This window comes from Drosophila persimilis, unplaced genomic scaffold, assembly GCF_003286085.1.
Source record: "Drosophila persimilis strain 14011-0111.01,24,50 unplaced genomic scaffold, DperRS2 tig00001081-arrow-arrow-pilon, whole genome shotgun sequence".
In the NCBI taxonomy this organism is placed as follows: Eukaryota; Metazoa; Arthropoda; class Insecta; order Diptera; family Drosophilidae; genus Drosophila; species Drosophila persimilis.
This window is the reverse complement of record NW_020825411.1, coordinates 1-23,059: the sequence shown is the minus strand read 5'-3', so window position 1 is coordinate 23,059 and position 23,059 is coordinate 1. Positions and strand designations below refer to the sequence as shown.

Sequence of the window (23,059 nt, the reverse complement as noted above, 5' to 3'; positions counted from 1 at the left end):
ATCAGATCAGATCATTTTCATAGCCAAAAGGAGCAAATCAATTTGCACTGGCTACGCAGCGCCCGACGTCACGCTCAGACTGATTTTCTGTCTCTCTCGCACGCACTCTTTGTCGTGTCGTTAAATATTAGCGGCGTCTGCCGGAGGAGAGCCATACTGACTTAGTATCGGGTATAACCGTAGAGTTGCGGTGTCCGCAGCAACTCACAACGTTCCCCCTCGTTCGGTTTCGGTTTGTCTTTCTGAGAAGTTATTTGGATTTTTTTTCTTTGGGGTTTTCTTTGGGGTGCTTACACGTGGTCGATTTAGATATATATTTGCTACCGACGCGGAGATAATCACCGGCGGCACAGATTCAAATTTTCAAAAGAGAACGCTCTGGTGCTTTGCACTGCTTAAATAAGAGCTTACCGATCTTAATGCTCGGCTTCGAAAGCTCCGTTGCGATGCGCTGCACAGCACTTACGGAAGCTTAGCTCAGCTGTTCCCTACCTAGAGCTTGCCTGCACCCACCCCAACTATGCTATGCCATGCACCGATAATTGGCCCAAGGTTATTGCATGCGATATACCCGATATGCAACCGTTACACATTTCCGAACACATCCATTTGCTTCTCTCTGTTCCGAGGCTTGAGGCCAATCTATTTGCCCATTCGTGTGATACATTTTGCTACACCTGTTACAAACACCTCCATGAGCACACATCAAAGTTCGAGGCAGGATGAGTAAGAGCCCCGATGCGTTTGCATAAGAAAAGCTCTGAGCAAGAGCATTCTTGCATTCTTCTTGAACATTCACAAATTTCACACAAAAATGCCACAGGAATTGCACACAGAAATGCCAATCGATCTATTTATACTCAATATATTTACTCGTATTTACACAAGGAGCGGTTCAGGAATGTTTGTCAGTACTCGTACTCGTACTCGTATCGAAAGTGTCTAAGCAACAATTTGGCATTATCCACCATAGCCTTAGCCTGCTTCCGATACGCTCCGATGGCGTGGAGAAAAATCCAATTTTCACAGCTATTTGTTTGCCCGACCCCGACTATTTTATTCAATGTAGCCCCTTTTAGGTCACTCATTCATAGACACTCGTTGCAGTGATTATCCAACTATTTGATCCCGTCCGAAGAATATTTTCCAAAAGGTCTCCTCCGCGCCGTCGGTGATCTCCTCACGCGGGCTGAATTTTGTTTTGATGAGTCGGTGTGAATCGAAGGATCATTAGCCCCATTCTTTTCATCCAACTTATCGTTAATTTCCTTCCTGTTTTGCTACTCAAAAAACAATTCGATTCAGCAGCGATCAAACAAAAAAAAAAAATTAAAAAAAAAAATAAAAAAACAGGTCAGCAGCAACATATCTAATTTGACATGTACTACATGAAACATGGACTTATAGGCACCGTAATCTTGTTTGCGATAGCAGAGCACTTTGGCGGTCAAAGAGGTTACTTTTCAGCCCACCAGTCCACCGAGACACCACCCCACCAGACCCATTGAACGCCTTGGGCCGCATTACAAATATTTTTGAGTACATTTATGTGTAGATCAAAGTGCATTCTATTAAATTAAACTATTCATGGGTGCCTACTATGCCGTTTTTCTCTGTGTGTATCCTCTGTTTTTAAATTTGTAATTTTCAGGGATCCGGCGTGGCCTTGGAAAACTCGTAACCTTGTGCTCGTACTTTACACCAGAGTATCAGTTCACTCTGCAACAACAGGCAATCAGAATTGTTGAATAAAGCACGCACACATACTGTAAAGCCAGGCCGAGGCTGCTGGCCGAAATACCCTTCAGAATGTCGAATGCCAACCCCAGTGTCAACAACAACGAGCTGCCCCCAGCCGCCAAGAGGCAGCGATTGTCAGATGTTGCAAGTAAAGATGAAAGTACTTTGAATGAGATTTCGACTACTATGGACAGCAGTGAGGGTGAGGTCGGCGGGTCCTCGGGTGGTGGCGTATCCGATCTTCGTGAGCGACTGCATAACATACTGGTGTGCGTTGTGTGCCGCGAGGTTCCACAACCACACGACTTCTTTCAGTGCAGCCATGGGCATATCATGTGTGAGGACTGCAAGACCGCCGTTCTGGCTGTTGCCATCTTCAATAAAACGCGTGCCTGCTGCCCCAGTTGTCGATCGCTCATTAGAAACTACGATCAGGAGCAGAATCTAGTGGTGCGCCAGACTCTCTGGGAGCTACCCATCAGCTGCCCCAGCTGCAATGACCAGTTCTCAGATAGGAAAGATCTCTCCAGACACTTGGAGTTCGTTTGTGAGGGGCGTGTGGTTTGCTGCAAGTACCACTGCCTGGGCTGTTCTTGGAAGGGCCCCTACAAGGACAGCGTCTCACATGATTCCGACTGTAGGTTTCCCCAGAAGCAGGGAAAGGAGATCCTAGATATTCTGCTGCATGTCGAGGACAGGGAGCTTGAGGCCCAAAAGCCCGTGTTGCAGCTCCATCGGGTGCTGAGTGCTAGCCGGGTGGAATTTTTCACCTTGAGAATGAAGTGGATACACCGCTCAGAGGGTTTACATCCACGGACCCTCGAGTCTGAGGTAAGGTTTTGGAGAACCAGAACTCGTCTGCAGCATACCTCTGATGATCTCTTATCCCGATTCCCACAGACGATTCGTGCCTTTGAGGAGTATTGGGTGCTGCGTCTACGTCTGAAAAGAGCTGGGGAAAAAATCACCGTCAGCGGCCAGCTATTGCTTTCGACTACCCCACGAGTGTCCCTCATGGTCGACCATTTGATCCAGATGCCGCAGAGTGTCTGCAGCGCCAAGCAGCACCACGACATACGCCCGCGTATCTACCGCCATATTTTCGATTCAACCGGCAAGTGCGCAAACCGCCAGGAGCTTCCCTTGGCGGGACCTCAGGCCCTGTACCGGCTATTTGCCATGACCCGGATCCAGCTCCGTTTGTGGATGTTTTTGCATTATTGAGCTGACGCTAAAAACCTTTAAATTGTAGTTTAAACCTTTATTGGGCACAACATCTTTTGATTTGATTTTTAAATTCGTTGCTTTAGAGCTGCATTTTTAGGGTTTGGGCGCCTTCTGGATCTGCTCGTTCACAGCAAGACCTTCTTCAGCAGCAGCCTTGACCTTATCATGGAAGTCGTGCAGAAGCAATCGAGTAAATTAGTCATACGTTTTTGTCTGGTCTGTTAAGGTCGGCTAGTGTCGGCTAGACTCACCTTAACGCTATCCTCGTTGAAAAAGTCCTTGACCTTTGCCAGCAGGTCGTTGAGCTGAGCCTCAACTGGCTTGGTGGGCTCCTCACGAGGCACGCGAGCACACATGCACACCTGAAAGCAGAGTTACAGTAAAATCACAATCAGTCACTGTTCCTTTTCGACCACTTCTATCTCCACTTACGGCGAACAGGGCGAACAGGAAGAAGATCAAAGCAATCTTGGCTATTTTTGGTTTTTAGTTTGTTTTACTGGTGCTGCTCTTTACTGAAGAACGTTGCCTTGAGTACTCATAGCGACAGCTCGTTTTGCGTCGGAGCCGAGATGAAACCGAGAGCCGGTCTTATCACCGGCGCCACTATCAAGGTCAAGTGTTTAGAAGCGTACGTCCCGGTCCGCTCAGATAAGAGAGTGGAGTGAAGTAGAGTGCTCAAAGTAGAGTTATAGACTATGTAGCATACTATGTGGGCATGGAGGACATTTTACTACCCATTTAGAGCTCTGGCAAATGGTCGAGATAAGAATTTATATTAAAAAAAATCGCGTACGAGTAGGGAAAGGATACTAGGAAACGGGATACAGGGGGTCAAAGGGACAGATCAGCATGGATACGTAAACGAAGAAGATCACCGGTCAGATCTTTGTCGGCTGCGGTATCGCTCATTGGCGAGAACGCTCACCCTACCATGATCCTTCAGGGCCACCTATTAACAGTCAGGATCCCTTCAAATAAGCCTGCTATTCGATATTGTCTTACATTTATTGAGTATTACTATACAGCATATACTGGGGAAGGAATATCATAAGGGCGAGGTAGGGTATAATGATCTTAAATCTATAAAACTGATTAGTAGTAGGTATATATAAATCCATGTATAAAACCGTGATCATGGTTGAAGACCAACGAATAGTTACCGCACATTCATTCTTTTCAGATGGGGGTTAAACCGGTGGTACGGGCACGTTGCCAATAGAGGTGTCCGGGAATAACCAATCCGTAACTTCTAAACCAGCGTTTCAATACGTAGATACTAGTGGTGCTAATCCCACCCGGAAAGAACAGAAATTTTTCAACGGGTCTCTGTAGCTGGGTGGATAATTACCTCAACAGAATTACACCACTGATCGAAAAATTTTACTGAACTGTGGGCGTTCGTTTTCCAAATCGTCGAACGGCTGCCCCAGTATTGACGATATATAACTGGCGCGTCCACTCAAATTAAATCATCACTTTGAGCCGCACTTGGCACTTGCACTAGGCTGTGACTTTGGCTTGACCTTGGTTTAGAGAACTGGGTCAGCTCTACAAGAATTCTTTTTCCACGGCCGGTCACTCTGACGGTCACGAGGAGAGAAAGAAAGAGGCTGGGACTACTAAAAACAGCAACCCACGTTTTCCCACACTTTCTATGGACTTCTTCTGTTATACAGGATCCAGACACAGCAATATTTAATAAAATATAGTACACTGCAGAAAAATTGCATATCAAAGCGTTGCCGCTTGGTCGCAAAACAGCTGTTGATAAGCTTTATCAAAGCTCACAAGATCTTCAACTCGAATTTTTTACGGCCTAGTTTTAGGCTGTAATTTTTGGAGTTAGCCGTGGATAATTAAAATACGAGGGGGAACGTTGTGAGTTTCTGCGGATACCGCAACTCTACAGTTATACCCGATACTAAGTCAGTATGGCTCTCCTCCGTCAGACGCCGCTAATATTAAACGACACGACAAAGAGTGCGAGAGAGACAGAAAATCAGTCTGAGCGTGACGTCGGGCGCTGCGTAGCCACTGCAAATTGATTTCTTGCTTTTGGCTACAAAAATGATCCGATCTGACCAGATTCAGCAATCTGATAGATATGGTCATTCTCTATGATTTTGCGTTTTTAGTTTTCTCGAATCTGTAATATTGTGGATGCAACAGATTTTCGTCCTTTGTGTGGGCGGAAGGGGGTGGGGCGAAATTTTGAGATATACGTTTTATAGTGCGGATACTAAATTTGGTTACTCTAGCCTTAAAAGTCCCTGAGATTTGGGAATATCCCCAGATTTGCATCCTTTGCGGGGGCGGAAGGGGGTGTGGCGAAGTTTTGAAACAAACTCGTCTCGGTCCGATATATTAGGAGTGTGGATACCAAATTTGTGGATACAGACGGACAGACAGACATGGCTCAATCGACTCGGCTATTGATGCTGAGTCAGAGTTGCTGAAAAAGCTCGGAAGCTTCCAACAAGTACTAATTATTTCAAAATTAAAAAAAAAGTAAATTTGTAGCTACAGATGTTGCTAGTACGGAGAACTAAACTAAGTCCAGGGCCTGGCTTTGCTTTCGATCCGACATATTTCATTCAACTTAAACCTGAGAGACTACTTCGATTGAGTTTCTTGTGTGTTTGTAATTCTATTTATTGTATGAAAATTTACATTGGGGCCACGTGCGCCATGCCGCGCTTCCATTAGTTCCGAAGTCTTTCGCGTTGTTGTGATCTTTGCATCGTTGATCCCTTTCGGGAATAGTTTTTCTATAAACATTTAAATTGATTTCGCCATCCCGAGTATTGGATTTCGTCATCCAAAGAGAGAACTGTAAAATGCCTAAAGTGCAGGATCTGCAGAAAGCCGGGAGTGAGATTGTTTATGAGAAGCCGGGTGTGGGCAAACATTGGTTTTCCATTTAGGCGAGTGTCAAAGATTGGAATTGCGGCGGGGGCGCTTGAGATTGTACATCTTAGAAATCAATTAGGCGGAGGCCCAAGATTGAAATTGTTTTCGTGATTCTGGCTGTAATAATTATACGATCTGGTTCAGATTTGGCACTCTAGAAGATATAGTCATCTTCTACGATTCTGCGTTTTTAGTTTTCTCGTATCGTCGAAATTGTGGATGCCACAGATTTTCGCCCTTTGTGGGGGCGGAAGTGGGCGGGGCAAAGTTTTGAAATATTTTTGGAGCAGTGACATATCACAGAAGTCTGGATCCAAAACATCGTTGCTCTAGCTCTTATAGTCTTTGAGCATTAGGCGCTGAAGGGGACGGACAGACGGACAGACGGACAGACGGACGGACGGACAGACAGACAGGGCTCAATCGACTCGGCTATTGATGCTGATCAAGCATATATATACTTTATAGGGTCGGAAACGATTCCTTCTGGACGTTACACACATCCACTTTTACCACAAATCTAATATACCCCAATACTCATTTTGAGTATCGGGTATAAAAAGTGAGATAAAAAGGAAACAAACCGGAGCTTAGGGTGTGCAAAAATAAATACAATATACAATACAAATACAAATACAAATACAATGCAAAATACAAATAAATACAAAAGCTAATCAAGACAATTCATAAATACAAAACGAGGGGGAACGTTGTGAGTTGCTGCGGACACCGCAACTCTACAGTTATACCCGATACTAAGTCAGTATGGCTCTCCTCCGGCAGATGCCGCTTATATTAAACGACACGACAAAGAGTGCGTGCGAGAGAGACAGAAAATCAGTCTGAGCGTGACATCGGGCGCTGCGTAGCCAGTGCAAATTGATTTGTTCCCTTTGGCTATAAAAATGATCTGATCTCTGAGATTTGTGGATGCCGATTTGCGACGAAGCGGCAACGCTTTGATATGCAATTTTTCTGCCGTGCACTATATTTTATTAAATATTGCTGTGTCTGGATCCTGTATAACAGAAGAAGACCATAGAAAGTGTGGGAAAACGTGGGTTGCTGTTTTTAGTAGTCCCAGCCTCTTTCTTTCTCTCCTCGAGACCGTTAGAGTGACCGGCCTTGGAAAAAAAAGTCTTGTAGAGCTGACCCAGTTCTCTAAACCAAGGTCAAGCCAAAGTAAAAGCCTAGTGCAAGTGCCAAGTGCGGCTCAAAGTGATGATTTAATTTGAGTGGACGCGCCAGTTATATATCGTCAATACTGGGGCAGCCGTTCGACCATTTGGAAAACGAACGCCCACAGTTCAGTAAAATTTTTCGATCAGTGGTGTAATTCTGTTGAGGTAATCCTCATGATCACGGTTTTATACATGCATTTATATATACCTACTACTAATCAGTTTTATAGATTTAAGATCATTATACCCTACCTCGCCCTTATGATATTCCTTCCCCAGTATATGCTGTATAGTAATACCCTATAATGTATAAATGTAAGACAATATCGAATAGAAGGCTTATTTGAAGGAATCCTGACTGTTAATAAGTGGCCCTGAAGGATCATGGTAGGGTGGGCGTTCTCGCCAATGAGCGATACCGCAGCCGACAAAGATCTGACCGGTGATCTTCTTCGTTTACGTATCCATGCTGATCTGTCCCTTTGACCACCTGTATCCCGTTTCCTAGTATCCTTTCCATACTCGTACGCGATTTTTTTTATATAAATTCTTATCTCGACCATTTGCCAGAGCTCTAAATGGGGAGTAAAATGTCCTCCATGCCCACATAGTATACTACATAGTCTATAACTCTACTTTGAGAACTCTACTTCACTCCACTCTCTTATCTGAGCGGACCGGGACGTACGCTTCTAAGCACTTGACCTTGATAGTGGCGCCGGTGATGAGCCCGGCTCTCGGTTTCATCTCGGCCGGACGCAAAACGAGCTGTCGCTATGACTACTCAAGTCAACGTTCTTCAGTAAAGAGCAGCACCAGTAAAACAAACTAAAAACCAACGAGGGGGAACGTTGTGAGTTGCTGCGGACACCGCAACTCTACAGTTATACCCGATACTTAGTCAGTATGGATTTCCTCCGGCAGACGCCGCTAATATTAAACGACACGACAAAGAATGCGTGCGAGAGAGACAGAAAATCAGGCTGAGCGTGACGTCGGGCGCTGCGTAGCCAATGCAAATTGATTTGTTCCTGTTGGCTATAAAAATTATCTGATCTGATCCAGACTCAGCAATCTGATAGATATGGTCATTCTCTATGATTCTGCGTTTTTAGTTTTCTCGAATCTGCAATATTGTGGATGCAACAGATTTTCGTCCTTTGTGTGGGCGGTAGGGGGTAGGGCGAAATTCTGAGATATACGTTTTAAAGTGAGATCTAACAGAAGTGCGGATACCAAATTTGGTTACTCTAGCCTTAATAGTCTCTGAGATTTGTGGATGCCCCAGATTTTAGTCCTTTGCGGGGGCGGAAGGGGGTGTGGCGAAATTTGGACACGAAACGGTCAAGGTCCGATATCACAGGAGTGTGGATACCAAATTTGGTTGCTCTGGCTCTTATAGGTTCTGAGATCCTTGAACTCATATTTTGCAATTGGCAAAACCGACCATGAATCCTGTGTGTTAGAGAGAGACAGAACGAGAAAGAATGAAATTGTTTTCTTGATTCTGGCTATAATAATTATACGATCTGGTTCAGATATTGCACTCTAGAAGATATAGTCATCTTCTACGATTCTGCGTTTTTAGTTTTTTCGTATCGTCAAAATTGTTGATGCCACAGATTTTCGTCCTTTGTGGGGGCGGAAGTGGGCGGGGCAAAGTTTTGAAATATTTTTGTAGCAGTGACATATCACAGAAGTTTGGATCCAAAACATCGTTGCTCTAGCTCTTATAGTCTTTGAGCATTAGGCGCTGAAGGGGACGGACAGACGGACAGACGGACGGACGGACAGACGGACAGACGGACGGACGGACAGACGGACAGACAGACATGGCTCAATCGACTCGGCTATTGATGCTGATCAAGAATATATATACTTTATGGGGTCGGAAACGATTCCTTCTGAACGTTACACACATCCACTTTTACCACAAATCTAATATACCCCAATACTCATTTTGAGTATCGGGTATAAAAACCAAAAAAACCCAAAGTTTTTAAACAAAACCAACCAAACCAAAACACAAAGAAAGTGAAACTATCAGCGAAACCAAAGAAGGAAGACCCCCAGAAGACCCAGTTGAACAAAGAAATTTAAGAAGGAAGACCCATTCAAAGACCTGTCAGCCAAATCAAGAAGGAAGACCTGTTCGAAGATCTGTCAGCCAAACTAAGAAGGACGACTCCTACCGGATAGTTCGTGAGCAAAAGTTGTATTAATAAATATATAAGTTCAATTAGGTTATATTAGATTATAAAAACTAACATATAAGAAAAATTAAAGGTGGATCAATTAACTTTAGATTTTGAAAAACTAAAAATGATTAACTCTCAAACAAGGACCGATCTCACTGCAGATCTGGTCAAACAATTGATAGCACTTCAAATTTCACAAGTAAAAGAGCAAATTGTAAATTTAAAACAACAAATAGAAACTAAATCCGATCAGGTATCAAATTATCAGGCAGAAACAATAGACGAGACAATAAAAGATGACACCACATTAAAGGTAATAGAATCCCTACCAATTTTCAATGGTGGATTAAACCAATATGTAGGATGGAGGGAAGCTGCAGAAACTGCAGTGAAGTTATATAAGAAAGGAAGTAAGCAATATTATATTGCATTAACAATTTTGAGAAACTAAATAACAGGACCAGCACATGACGCACTGACCAACCACGGGACAGTTTTAAATTTTGATGCCATACTTTCACGACTTGACTTTGTTTAAAGTGACAAGAGACCAATTTACATAATAGAACAGGAGTTAAGCGTTCTCCGACAAGGGAACCTTTCAATTATAGATTTCTATAACGAAGTTAACAAGAAAATGACCTTGCTAATAAATAAGACAATAATGACTCACGGAAAGGACAGTGAAATCACCAAAGAATCAAATAAAAAAATTAGAGACAATGCCTTACGCATTTTTGTCACTGGCCTAAACGGCGGCATTGCTGAAATCCTATTTTCATTGAATCCCCCAGATTTACCGAATGCCTTGGCAAAGGTACAGGAATTGCAATCTAATAACATTCGGGCCCAATTTGCCTACCAATTCAGCGGCCCCAGAAATTCAGGGAATAATAATTACAATACCTTAAGATTCAACCAACGACAACCTAGGACTAATAGTTCACCATTCGACCAAAAAAGGGATTTTCAGAGGAATAACATGTCTTGGGGACAACCCTATTTCTTGGGTAATAGACAACAAAATCAGGCCCCAGAACCAATGGATGTAGACGAATCGATACAAATTCGGAACCGACAGAACAGCAATCAATTCAGGGGAAATAATAATAATAGAAATTATCGGGAGAATACTAACGGTTATTATAGGAGAAATAATAACAATTATAACCAAGCTCAGCATTTTAGGGCAAACGTAAAACCGAATAATCAGTCAAACGACAATCAAGCGCAGAAACGAAAGCCAAACGAAATGTCGGAACAACCGGCTAATAAAGCAATGAGGATAAATAACATTGAGGAGGATCATTTTTTAGATCAGCCCCCGAAGTAGGTCTGCCCTACTTAAAAAGAGTAGATAAAAAAATAAACAGAGAATTAAAAGTTTTGATAGTTACGGGAGCAACTTCCTGTTATATAAAAAAAGGAATTTACGAAAATAAAAAAGAACTATCAATTTATAAGAAAGTTGCTACAGTGAATGGGTTTTCAATAATTAAATATTTCCATAATATAACTATTTTCAACACAAAACAAGTGTTTTATGAAATAGATGGAATGGAGGCAGATTTACTAATAGGATTTAACCTATTAAAGAAAATCGGAGCTGTTATTGATACAGGAAAGGGGACTTTAAGTTATAAAGACAATGAGGAGAAACTAATATATGACGAGGTCCTTTTTTTAAACAAATTAACCTTTATAGAAGGAAAAACCATCCTTCCGTTGAAGGAATATATAATAAAAAAATATTTTGAAGCAGAAAAAGAAATGAAAAGTGATTCAGTAAAGGTAGAAGGAAGTTTATATAGCTTGGGATCAAAAAATCCTGAGCACGCCGACGAAGAATTATCCGTCAATAGTTTGGGATTCAAATATCCTGAACCCGCCGTCGTTGAATTATCCGACATCCAAAGTTTTAATAGTTTGGGATTAAAGAATCCTGAACACGCCGTCGTTGAATTATCCGACAATGAACAATTTAAAAGTTTGGGATGCAAAAATCCTGAACGCGCCGTCGTAGAAATATCCAACATTCAAAATTATGCAAATTCTGAATTGAAAAAAATGAAATTGTATAACACAATAACCTACAAAGAGGACAATTTAGAGAATCTCAGAGAGAAAATGGTATCTATCATCGAAGAAGACCATGCCAATATAAATTTACAGTTACCGTTCAGAACGGATATAAAAGGAGAGATTAACACTGAACATGATAGACCGGTATATGGCAAGCAGTATCCATACGCTTATTCGGTTAACGATTTCGTTAATAACGAAATAAGTAAAATGTTAGATGAAGGTATAATCAGACCTAGTAAAAGCCCATATAATTCACCGGTAATAGTAGTACCAAAGAAGGGAGTAAATGAGGACGGAACTCCTAAACATAGATTAGTAATAGACTTTAAGAAACTTAATGAAAACACCATACCGGATAGATACCCTATGCTAGATCCTTCAGTAATCCTTGCCAATTTAGGTAAGGCAAAGTATTTCTCGGCCATTGATTTAGAGTCAGGTTTCTATCAGATTTTAATGAGGGAATCGGATATTGAAAAAACATCTTTTTCCATGAATAACGGCAAATATGAATTTCTAAGAATGACTATGGGATTGACGAACGCTCCCAGAATTTTCCAAAGGGCAATGGACGATATACTTAGAGAACAAGTTGGGAAAACTTGTCACGTCTATATGGACGATATAATAATATTTTCAAAAACTATAGAACAACATTATAAAGATCTAATTCATATAATACAGATATTGCAAAACGCTAACATGAAAATTTCCCTAGAAAAGTCTAAATTCTTTCAATTGGAAACCAAATTTCTGGGATACATTGGGATACATTGGGATACAAAATATCATTAAAACAGATCCAGACAAAATCTCCACAATACAAAACTATCCAATTCCTAAAAATATCAGAGAGCTACGTAGCTTCTTAGGACTAACAGGGTATTACAGAAAATTTGTCCGAAATTATGCTACAATTGCCAAACCATTAACAAAATATCTGAGTGGAGTAAATGGGAAAGTTTCACGAAGGGCATCCAAGAAAACATTAATACAGCTGGATGAACCAGCAATTGGAGCATTTAATAATTTAAAGGACAGTTTAATAGCACATATTGAATTAGTACTACCAGATTACAATAAAAAATTCACATTAACCACAGATGCATCGGACATAGCAATAGGTGCAGTTTTGTCGCAAGATGGGAATCCCATAACATTTATTTCTAAAACTTTAAGTAAAACCGAGCAATTATATGCTACTAATAAAAAGGAATTATTAGCTATTGTATGGGCATTAAAAAATTTGCGAAATTATTTATACGGAGTGAGTGGAATTGAAATACATACAGATCACCAACCTTTGTCCTTTGCAATGTCGCAAAAAAATCCAAATGTTGAAATGAAACGTTGGTATTACTTAATAGAAAGTTTTACACCAAAAATCATTTATAAGCCAGGCTCAACTAACGTAGTAGCGGACGCTTTATCTCGGATTAAAATAAATCATATGACAGATAGTGATGTCGACCAGACAGAATCAGAATCAGACATAAATACTCAGCGTTCAGCAGAGAGTAGTTTTGAAAACGTCATTCAAGAGACTAGCAAGCCTCTAAACCAATTTAAACAGCAGCTACTATTAGCGCAAGGGAGATTCACAGTTCATGAGTTATTAAGAGTTTATGAAAATACCCGACATATTATTGAATTTGATACGGTTGACAATCTGCTAATCATTTTAAAAGAATTTATTCAGCCTCACTTAACCACAGGAATACACTGCACTTTAGAAGACTTATACCTTATCCAAAATAAGCTAAAGGAAAACTTCATAAATAAATTTCTCTTCACGAGAAAGTTCCTCCAAGATGTAGTAAATTCAGAAGATAAAGCTATAATTATAGAAGAAACACATTGCAGAGCCCATAGAGGACTAGACGAAAATTACAAATAAATAACTAAGCTGTATTAGTGGCCAAACCTGCACAAAAAATTAAAAGAATATATAAAAAATTGCGAGATCTGTAACAAAAACAAATATCACAGACACCCTGTAAAAATTCCAATTGGGGAAGCTCCCATTCCAGCAAAAGAAGGAGATCAATTACACTTAGACATATACTATGCCCAAAACCTAACATTCATAACTTGTATAGATTCTTATTCCAAATACTTGGTGGTCAAGGAAATTCAAAGTAAATTAAACATTGAAAATAAGGTAATGGAAATTTTGCAACACTTTCCGTTAGCAACATCATTATTGACTGACAACGAACCAAGCTTTACTTCAGCACAATTTAGATCATTCATAAAAAGAAGTAACTTAACTATTTATTATGCTGATCCCAGACACAGCACCTCAAATGGTCAGGTAGAAAGGGTACATTCCACACTAACAGAAATAGCGCGGTGCATCAAGGATGAACTAAATCTAACAGATTATTCAGAAATAATAATAAGGGAGGCACTGAAATATAACCTGACGATACATTCAACGACCAATCAAATGCCATATGACATATTGTATAACAAAATAGAACACAAACATAATCCAATATTACTTAAGGAAGCTCAGACCAAAATGCTTAAGCTACATAACAAAGATAGAAGAGAAAAAGATTATAAAATAGGAGAAGTAGTTTATGAAAAGAAATTCGGGGAAAGAAATAAACTTCAATCCCGATACAAAAAGCAGGTAGTTAAGGAAAATCGACCGAATAAAATTATAATCAACAATAGAAACAGAATTATACATAAAGATAACATCAAATATTAAATATTTTTTCCAGAAAATGTATGCGAATATACTAATACTGACTTTTGTTATATTGACGACTTCGGAAGTAATTGACTATACGCATAGTGACTATCTATTGCTCAAAGACGACAGAGACGTTTACACTTATGAAACATACGCTGAACTTTTCCATATTACTAATTTGAGTTTTTATAGAGAGATAATTGATAAAGAGTCCAAACATGTCAACAAATCAATTAATTCAGACGATGAGTGGGAAATATCAATGGACTTAAGTCTATTAAAATTAATGATTTCAGAATTAGTTCCAAAACGGAATGAAAGGGGAATTAATGAATTAGGTACCATTTGGAAATGGATAGCAGGCAGCCCTGATCATGACGACTTTTTGAAAATACAAAATAAAGTAAATGAATTAACTGAAAATAATAATAAACAATTTGTAATAAATTCCAAATTTTTCAAAGAAATTGAATTGCTATCAAATTTGTTGGAATACCCCTATTCCCACATTCAAATAATAACATTAAATAATATTATCGATTTGTTAGGTATTATTATTATGAGTTAGTCTGGTCACACTTGAAGTGTCGACGCTCTCTCTTCTTTTGTGATCTCAAGTGTGTGGACCGGTGTTGCAGCAAAAAGTAATCAAGAAATACATAAATAATCTTTAAAGAAAAACATAACTTGGTACTGTCTTCCGTTTACTAATTGTCATAGCCAGTCTACCAATAGGTTATGGGCCCAGTCCACGCCAATTTAAATAAATTAAATTAATAACAAATAGTTGTGAAATTAGTTCCGCGTGCGTTCTTGTGTAGTTTTTTTTGTAGTGTGTGTGTGTATAATATATACATACATAGAAAATGGAAAGAAATAAGCAACATATTAAGCCTTTTTGTGGCGAGAAATATTCTATATGGAAATTTAGAATCAGAGCTTTGTTTGCTGAATTAGAGGTGCTCCAAGTAGTCGATAACATAATGCCTAACGAAGTAGATGATAATTGGAAAAAGGCAGAGCGATGTGCGAAGAGCATTTTAATTCAATATTTAGGCGACGCATTTCTAAACTTCGCGGCAGGCGACATTTCGGCACGTGATATTCTGAAGAATTTAGACGCCATATATGAGCGTAGAAGCCTTGCGTCGCAATTAGCTGCACGTAAACGTTTAATAACACTCAAACTCTCAAGTGAAATGACACTTTCGAGTCATTTTGTTATTTTTGATGAAACAGTGAGTGAGTTGTTAGGGGCGGGCGCTAAAATGGATGAGATGGACAAAGTGGCACATTTGCTGCAGACTCTACCTTCAACCTATAATGGTGTCATCACGGCAATCGAAACTTTGTCAGATGAAACTCTATCATTAGCGTTTGTAAAAAATAAATTGTTCGACTACGAGACCAAATTAAGAAATGAAAGTACTGATACAAGTAGTAAAGTCATGAAGGCAGTTGTAAGAAATAATAACAATTTTAATAATCGTAAAACGTTTGGATCTAGAAACACACGGCAAAAGATATTATTTAAGGGAAAAGCTAGAAGTAATATTAAATGCCATCACTGTGGCAAAGGGCACATGAAAAAAGACTGTTACCAGTTTATAAGGTTAAATCAAAACAAAGAAAATTATAAACATAATAAACAAGCTCAGCTTGCAGCATCGGGCCACGGGTTCGCATTTATGATGCGGAAAATGAAAAAGAGTGATCAAATAAATAATGAACTCGGTTTTATACTCGATTCTGGTACAACGGATCATTAGATCAATGATGACTCGCTGTAAGCCGATTGCATCGAATTGGAGCAGCCAATTACAATCGCTGTGGCAAAAGAAGGCGAGTTTTTATATGCCACTAAGCGTGGAATTGTGCGGCTGCACAATAGACACAATATCACACTGGAGGATGTGCTCTACTGCAAGGAGGCAGCAGGAAACCTCATGTCTGTCAAGCGTCTGCAACAGGCAGGGATGTCAATTAAGTTTGACTGTGGTGGTGTCTCCATATCAAACGAGGGGGAACGTTGTGAGCCGCGGCAAAGGCCGCGGCTCTACTTTATACCCGGTACTCAGTCAGTATATACGTGAGCTTATGATCTACATACATGTATGTAAGTTCTAAAATATATTTTATACGTAAACGCCGCTCGAATTAGCTCCCAATTTAATACATTAAATTGGTACCCAGGGAACACCACGGGGAGGCCATCACGATGCAATGGGGTCACTCTAGCCAAAATATAATCTTGGGGACCTACGAGTCGACTTGAGCTGCTTTTAAAAGCATTTATAAGCTCCATATTCCCCAAAAATTAAAAAAAAGGATTCCAATCCTTTATAAAAAATACATAAACTAACAAGAATACCTATATACATACATATAAATGATTAATAATAAAACTATTTAAACCTAAACTTAATTAACAAAATAATAAAGCGGATAAAAATAAAAAAGGTTTAACAAAGGTAAAGATTAAAGAATTAATATAATTCAGAATACGGCTAAATAATACAAAATATTAAATATTTACACTAATGCCTGATTACCAAAAAAATTTAGTCTTCTGCCTCTCTAACACTAACTAAAATTCCACTATGATAACTATAGATAGTCTCAAAGGTGCGCGCGGTGGCCCTGCTATCGGAAATGTTTGAAAACGCCCAGTCAATATGCGTATCGCAATTGGTTGTGGACGAGTTCAAATCTAACAATGACCTACAATTCCTTTCTGAAAGGAATTCATAAATTTTCTTACAGCAACCTGAAAGGGAACGAAGGCATAAATTAAAATCTCCTAACACTACGGAATTTCTATCTAAAAATGGATGCCGTTGAAATAAGACCTCAAATTCTGCTTCGAACTTTCGCAACGGATACGTGGGGGTTCTGTAAATAACAATAAAACCGACAGATTTGTACTTAAACAAAGCATACTCGAACACTGGAGATGCTAAGTTCCCGGAATCCGCATAATATCGATTACTTTCAATAATACTACAATGATTCAAAAGTTCATTCCTAACGAATATTAGAATGCCTCTTTTCGGTCTAGCTCCGCTGGCTACGGACTGGCAATCTAACCGCACTGCTGTGGAAAAGCCAGGAATATTATAAGCTTCATTAGAGTATGTGGAAGCCTCAACGAAGCACAAAATAGAAGATTTGAGCATTAGCTGATCAGAACAGACATCGATAAAATGGCAGTGCAAGCTTTCCGTATTATGGAAGAAAATATTTAATTCGGACGGATTGAGTAAACAATCGAAGTGGGTGTGAAGTAACTTAGCGGAACGCAAGTTCTCCATCTCTTTCGCGACAGGACAGTCCCGCTTGGGTCTCGAAGGAATGAGTGGTCCAACGATATAAAGTCCGTTCGCACTGGTGGCCCTACTACAAGCTACATACAATGCTTCTCTTTGCATATTGGATGAAGTGTGGACGACCACTTTGCTGTATGTTGCTCCCTGACTCTTATGAATAGTTATAGCTTCAGCAGCTACAATCGGAAACTGTTTTCGGTCAATAGTAACTTGTTCATTTTGATGGTATTGAAAACTTTTTGTAGTTTTCTGAACTGGGGTCCAAGAAGATTCGTTACTATGGCTGCGCTTTGACCGTGCGTTAACTCCTACGCTTTCCTCGAGAAAATGTATCCAAAGAAGTTCGGGAGTATTGGATGAGCTGAGATCTATCTGCATTAAAACACCAGTGGCTCCGTTAACAAGACCATCTGATGTATCTACATTGACTGTCATCATATATTTAGCCGTGGTTTTGAGAACCAATGAAGTGCACAAGCCTTGTGTATTCGAAGTTTTGAAACTCTTAACAGAGTCCAGATATTTTGTTTTGATGTCTGGGTTAAGATGCTCGGCTTTGATGGAGTCTAAAGCTATTGAAGTATATTCTGCAGTCATAATCGATGATAGCTTCTCCTTATTGTACTTATCTGTCTCGCTATTGCTATAAAATAAGTGGATCGCATCTCTTGGTGCTTCACTGCCGTGAACTATTCGGTCCCTAAGCAATTGAATATCTTCTGACGTCATTACGGCCGATGCCATGTTATTTAGTGCGGTTGCAAAAGGTTGGTCATCTCGCTGTCGCATTATCTCTGTAAGTTCGAAAAACTTGAAGCCATCCCAGAGACTAGAGCCAACTATCGCACTGTATGGATTATGCGCTCCTGATGAGGATTTGAATATCCAACGATCACCTACTGGACATAACTGCCTTAGATCGCCAAACACGATAACAGAAATGCCACCGAAAGGACTCTCGGGCCTTGAAAATATTTGTTTTAGACGCATATCCAAATATGAAAACATTTTTTCACCGACCATAGAAATTTCGTCAATTATAAGAATTTTAAGATCAATAAATCTTGAACGCAAGGTATTTAACAAATCTGGGCCCAATTGTTTAAAAGCATGGTTGGATTGATTGAGAGGTAAAGAAAACATTGAGTGAAGTGTGGCACCTCCAATACCAAATGCAGCTTTTCCTGTGGGAGCACACAGCAGAACTTTAACAGTTTCTGGGTTAGATCCTGGTCTACGATTAAACTCCTGGGAAATGGTCTGAAAAATGGTAGATATGGTTCTACTCTTGCCGACGCCTGCGCCGCCACCTACAAACTCATAAAAAACTGCCTTATTTCTCACATTATGCAGAACATGGGTGAGATAGGTTTTTTGCTTCAAATTAAGCGATCTAATCAAATTAGCTAAAATATTAAGGGAAACAATAGGAGGAAGCTTAATTAATCGAATACTTCTATCTTGATCCGCTGCCTGGTCATTCAAGTTCAAAACATTTATCTGGGAACTTATTTCTGGAATCGCTAAAGCCCTAAACTCCTCAGCAATCGCCTCATCAACTACCTCTTCACCTTCCTCCCTATTCTCTTGGGCTTCCATGGCCCTCCTAAGCGCGTCTTCCAAATCTCCTAATGCATTGAATTTTTGGAAATTTGAATTTACCAACTCCTGATGATTATTATAAAGATCCTCGCAATTTACGCTCACTAAATCTTTCTCTTCATCTCTCCACGGATAAAACAGCATAGCTAATGCTCTAAAATAGTTTGACCTATCTGTATTTATATTAAACCTCATATATTTTAAAATGGACGGCTTAGTTCTTTCCCTAATAAAACCACTATTATCGCGGAGAGGGATAAAAACTTCTACTTGTGCCTCATTTTCTTCGTCCTCTTCATCATCTCTATTTTGGCAGGTTCTTTTCCCGTTTTTAGAAAATTCATAATTTGCTGCAAAATCGGCTAGACACAGGCCCTCAAGATCAGTTGGTCTTTGTTCATACCGCTCCAGCAATCCTTTGACGAATATGTCAGTGGACTCCTGATGCATATTTTGTAGGATGCTTGTGGATTTGAGCATTCGAACTCGTTGCTCTGGAGGGAAAGTATTTACTTGAACACATTTGTTGCTAGTTCCGGACAACGGAATTCCTAGACAACAATATACGGCTTCCTGAGCAGATATCTCAGTGCCAGAAATAAATTTGTGACCAATATGCTGTAGCTTTTGTCTAATCGTGTAATTGCCCCCTTGAACTTCTTTTGCCGCCTCGCGCATAAGCTTTGAAATACCCCTTTGGGTTTTATTTATATAATTTATTATATAGCTACAGCATGCATAAGGGTCCAAAATGTATTGGATATCCATATTGGCCCTTTGCATTGAAATGATGTGTTTATTATAAGCATTAATGCAAATTTCAGCAAATGACCTTTTTAGAAAAATGTGTGGTTTCTTTAAACCAGAAGAAATTGCATATTTGTAGTCCTCGTAATTGAGGCTCACTTGTTCGTGCGAAAGAAAGTTCTCAAATATGCTCAAGTGATCAATCATATCAGAGGATTGATCAGAATTCAGTAGGTCTTGAATTTTCTTAAAATTTCCTTGGTGAAAATCAAGGTTTGGAGTTTCCTCCGGCAGTGGACTCAATATCTCCGTTTGGGGCATTGGAGGGTATGGAATACCGAATCTACAAACTTTTTTTCCACTTTTATTGGCTTTTTTAAGACATGACATGTCCTTATGCCGATGCTTTTGGTATTCAACATACGGAGCTAATTCAGAGTCTGTGACATCTACTGTAATATGTTTGTTAATGAAGGCTATAACTGTTGAAATTGACTCTGTACTGGTTAAGTCCACTGCTGGGGCATCTTTCAGCCAAAACATGCCGTGAATATGGGGGGAACCTCTTTGTTGGAATTCAACACGCCAATAATATTTGATGACGAAGTTTTCCCCGAAAATGCCCTCCCGATTCCTCATAACTTTTAAAATCTCGCGATACCTATAATCGAAATACCTAGCACAAGTAACTGGATCTGCCCTGATAAGACGCTCCTTTTCGGTGTAGGGTAGATTCACTGCTTCTTCTTCGCTAATGATCTCCCTATCTACGTTTTTTTTGAGCAAAACAAGCAACTCTGGCCACCGCGTTTCAGCAGCAGACAGAGTAATGAAAAAAGTCGGCAGGCCGAACTGACGAATCATGGCCATAACCTTCTTCTTTTCATCCTCCCAGTGAGCCGGAGACGATCGAATATCGCGAAGAACCCTATATCCCTCATCGTGGTTAATAAGCCCCCCTATGAAATTCTCATTAAGAGCGTTAGCTGCCGTTACTGCACTGGAAGTGCTCCGCTTACGTAAGCAGATTGAAATATTATTTCGAATCTTAATGAGTTCTAACTTCTTATAATTGAAGAATAGTTTGTCAGTTCTACAACCTCTCCTATCTACATTTCGAAGCTCTGATCTAACAATGGTTGTAAAACTTTGCGAAGATTGTCTTTTGACGCCTGCATAAATTGTGGGAAAGGATAACTCTTCCGAGTCAATGTCTAGAATCATGTCGAGAGGTCGTTGGCCTTGACCTGGTGCGATTTTGATAATCCTATCATCAAATGGTATGTTGTTTTCAAGCAGAGTTTCCTGACCTCCAGGGTTGAGCTCTTCGGCTTCTACTTCCTCGTCGGGATGGGCCGGCTCCGTATCTACATTCCTATCTCTATTCTGCATACTTTCTAAAAAGGCTGCGTCTGCTTGAGATGCTACGAATGGAACAATATCGGATGTGAAACCAGAGATCCATTGCTCGTTAACTACAACATTATGCTTTTTATACAAATCTGTGGTAACTAAATAACGAAGTGCTTCAAAAATTTTGGAAGGTCTAATGGTTTCAGCCATGAAAGCATGAAGATACTCTTTTCTGCGTTTGAGGTGGAGCTGAATTACCTGGGCTTCATGGAAAGCTCGTGGAAGCTCCTTCACGATATCGCTTACCGAAATAGGGACGTTTACCACTGCCCCTTTAATGGAATTTTGACCTCGCCCCCCAGGCAATATAGGCTTAATTATCATAAATGGAAGTCGAGGAGAAATCAGTCGTTCCTCTAATGGAGTAAGCCCCTTCAAGCAGTCGGGCAGCGTGGGGAAATCTAATTCATTGAAGAAAAGCTTAGGCTTTATACGCTTCTTAATGTTGCTATGACATGTTCTGCAGAATTTTAATGTTGGGCAATCAGAAGGGAATTCTAAAAGGCTTTCAAGAGCGAAAATTTCAGCACTAAACTCGCAATCACTTTCTAAAAGGACGCGAGGAATCTTACAAATTTGTTTGGGGAACCACAGGCCTTTGCAAGAAAGGCAAACCTGATCAGGACCCAGCTTTACATTCCTGTTATAAACTACTTTCAGAGCTTCTAGGCCACTAAGCCTGATTCTGGGTTCTATCTGAGCCCTATCTTCCTGGGAGATATTTGCTCGTTCCTGCTGCATTCGGGAGGCGTTTCTTAAATTTTGCTCAACTCTATTGCTGCTATCGCTCCTATATTGGCTAACTCTTTGACTAGCGGTTCTGGCAGCGTCAATTTCTAACTGTCGTGCTGCAGCACGAGCAGCTTGGCGTGCCAGAGTGTCTCGCGCTCGCGAGATACGCCTACGATCTACTAAGGTCCTTTCTTGTACCCTGCGAACTCTATCCTGCTCTCTTTCTAACATACGTCTCCTTTCATTATTTAAACGTATGTGTTGTCGCCTTTCTGTATTCCGTTCTTGCTCTCTTGTCCTATAGTCCAAGTCCTGTCGACGTCTGGACCGACGCACAGTATCGGCCACTTGCTCCTCGTGTCTAATCTGTGCGTCTGTTCGCCTAACTATATGTTCTACAGTGTTCTGTTCCTGCTCTCTTGTCCTATAGTCAGGGTCCTCTCTCCGTCTGGACCGACGCACAGTATCGGCCACTTGCTCCTGGTGTCTAATCTGTGCGTCTGTTCTTCTAACTATATGTTCTACAGTGTTCTGTTCCTGCTCTCTTGTCCTATAGTCAGGGTCCTCTCTCCGTCTGGACCGACGCACAGTATCGGCCACTTGCTCCTGGTGTCTAATCTGTGCGTCTGTTCGCCTAACTATATGTTCTACAGTGTTCTGTTCTTGCTCTCGGGCCCTATAGTCCAAGTCCTGTCTACGTCTGGACCGACGCACAGTATTGGCCACTTGCTCCTCATGTCTAATCTGTGCGTCTGTTCGCCTAACTAAATGTTCTCCTGTATTCTGTTCTTGCTCTCGTGCCCTATATTCCGAGTCCTGTCTACGTCTGGACCGACGCACAGTATCGGCCACTTGCTCCTCGTGTCTAATCTGTGCGTCTGTTCGCCTAACTATATGTTCTACAGTGTTCTGTTCTTGCTCTCGGGCCCTATATTCCGAGTCCTGTCTCCGTCTGGACCGACGCACAGTATCGGCCACTTGCTCCTCGTGTCTAATCTGTGCGTCTGTTCGCCTAACTATATGTTCTACAGTGTTCTGTTCTTGCTCTCGGGCCCTATATTCCGAGTCCTGTCTCCGTCTGGACCGACGCACAGTATCGGCCACTTGCTCCTCATGTCTAATCTGTGCATCTGTTCTTCTAACTATATGTTCTCCTGTATTTTGTTCTTGCTCTCGTGCCCTATATTCCGA

General features: G+C 40.6%; 1 protein-coding gene across 1 annotated transcript; it reads left to right on the top strand.

The window, feature by feature from the left end:
• The first annotated feature begins 1,704 nt into the window (after positions 1–1,704).
• LOC113566841 (cysteine and histidine-rich protein 1 homolog) lies at positions 1,705–2,964 on the top strand. Its single transcript, XM_026994009.1, has 2 exons — positions 1,705–2,571; positions 2,641–2,964. The coding sequence occupies exons 1-2, from the start codon at positions 1,810–1,812 to the stop codon at positions 2,962–2,964; spliced, it is 1,086 nt and encodes a 361-aa protein (XP_026849810.1). The 5' UTR covers positions 1,705–1,809.
• Positions 2,965–23,059: the final 20,095 nt, after the last annotated feature.

Coding starts and splice junctions, on each gene's coding strand:
- LOC113566841 (XM_026994009.1), top strand. CDS start 1,810: ATGTCGAATGCCAACCCCAGTGTCAACAACAACGAGCTGCCCCCAGCC. Junction 2,572..2,640: donor CACGGACCCTCGAGTCTGAG/GTAAGGTTTTGG, acceptor CGATTCCCACAG/ACGATTCGTGCCTTTGAGGA.